Here is a 1381-nt window from a genome sequence, read left to right as displayed (position 1 = left end):
CGTGGAGCCCCTGATCTGCTCCAACACGGCCACACGGTGAGTCCCAGCCCCCGGGGGGGCAGCGGGGTGCTGCGGCCACCACCGCCAGGAGGGGTGCCCCGAGTCCCTGCACAGGACTCGTGTCCCAACACCGACGCTGTGTCCCCATCGTGTCGCCGGGGTGGTGGCGTGTGTCCCTGCAGGGTGAGCTCCGTGCTCAACCGGGATGTGAAGCAGTTTGGGAAGAAGCACATGTTCGATGCGAGCGAGGAGACGTGTTGGAACTCGGACCAGGTTTGGGGATGAGGATGGGGGGAGCTGGAGGGTGGGATGGGAGCTGTGCAGGGGAGACGGGAGCCATGCACACGGCGAACCCCCCGTTGTCCCCACTGTGACAGAGCCCCTGGTGTCATTCCTGCCCTCAGGGCACGTGCCAGTGGGTCACCCTGGATTTCCCCTGCTCTGTCAAGATCTCGCAGCTTCACATCCAGTTCCAGGGGGGATTCTCCAGCCGGCTGTGCACACTGGAAGGTGAGGAGCTGGACTGGGGACTCGGGGGTCCCTCTGCCTCAGTTTCCCCACACCTACATCCCACAGCTGGTTTTTTTGCAAGGCTAAGGGTATTTGTTAGCCATTCCCAAACCATTGGAGGGGCTGAGGCCATGGGATGGAGCAGAGAGGGGTGAACTGTAAGGGCCTGGGCTTCTCTGGGATGCTTTGGGTGCAGATGGGAACCTGGTGCCGGCCCTGCAGCAGGGCAGACACAGGGAGGATTTTGTCCTCTGCAGGGTGCAGAGAAGGCAAAGAACTGGAGCAAATCTCCACCGTGTACCCTGAGGACAGCAACGCCATGCAGATATCCTTTGCTGCGCTGGGGGCCAGGTCGAGCCCCTTGGCAGAGGGGTTCAGAGCTCCCCGAGGCTGTGGAGGGGTAGGGGGGCGATGGCAGAGCTGTGATTTAAACACAGCGCTGCGGGTGCTGCTGCTGCAGCTCCTCGGCAGAGCTTTGGCAGAGGGGTTCAGAGCTCCCCGAGGCTGCGGAGGGGTAGGGGGGTGATGGCAGAGCTGTGATTTAAACACAGCACTGTGGGTGCTGCTGCTGCAGCTCCTCGGCAGAGCCGGAGCTGCTCCACACATCACCCTTGCAGTGGGTCTCCACGTGTCCTGGCATCCCGCTGCCTGTTTCGATCCTTCACGGGCCCCGCACAGGTTCCAGGTGGAGGAGACGGTGCTGGATAAGCTGAAGATCACGTTTGAGAACAGCACCGACTTCTTTGGGAGGATCGTGGTGTATCACCTCCGGGTGCTGGGGGAGAGGCTCTAGGGCAGCAGAGGGGGGCTGCTCCCCATCGCCTGTGTTCCCCCGTGGAGGAGGGACCGACATACAGCCCCCACTGCACCC

General features: G+C 62.8%; 1 protein-coding gene across 1 annotated transcript; it reads left to right on the top strand.

The window, feature by feature from the left end:
* Positions 1-4: 4 nt before the first annotated feature.
* NR2C2AP (nuclear receptor 2C2-associated protein) lies at positions 5-1303 on the top strand (the record flags this gene model as incomplete). Its single annotated transcript, XM_010019142.1, has 5 exons — positions 5-36; positions 183-273; positions 405-510; positions 768-835; positions 1187-1303. Coding segments are annotated over 5 exons (414 nt in total), but the record flags the coding sequence as incomplete, so codon positions are not given.
* Positions 1304-1381: the final 78 nt, after the last annotated feature.

The sequence above is a fragment of the Nestor notabilis genome, unplaced genomic scaffold (assembly GCF_000696875.1).
Source record: "Nestor notabilis isolate BGI_N333 unplaced genomic scaffold, ASM69687v1 scaffold21257, whole genome shotgun sequence".
Lineage (NCBI taxonomy): Eukaryota > Metazoa > Chordata > Aves > Psittaciformes > Psittacidae > Nestor > Nestor notabilis.
The sequence above is the reverse complement of the archived record's forward strand: the minus strand, read 5'-3'. Positions and strand labels throughout refer to the sequence as shown.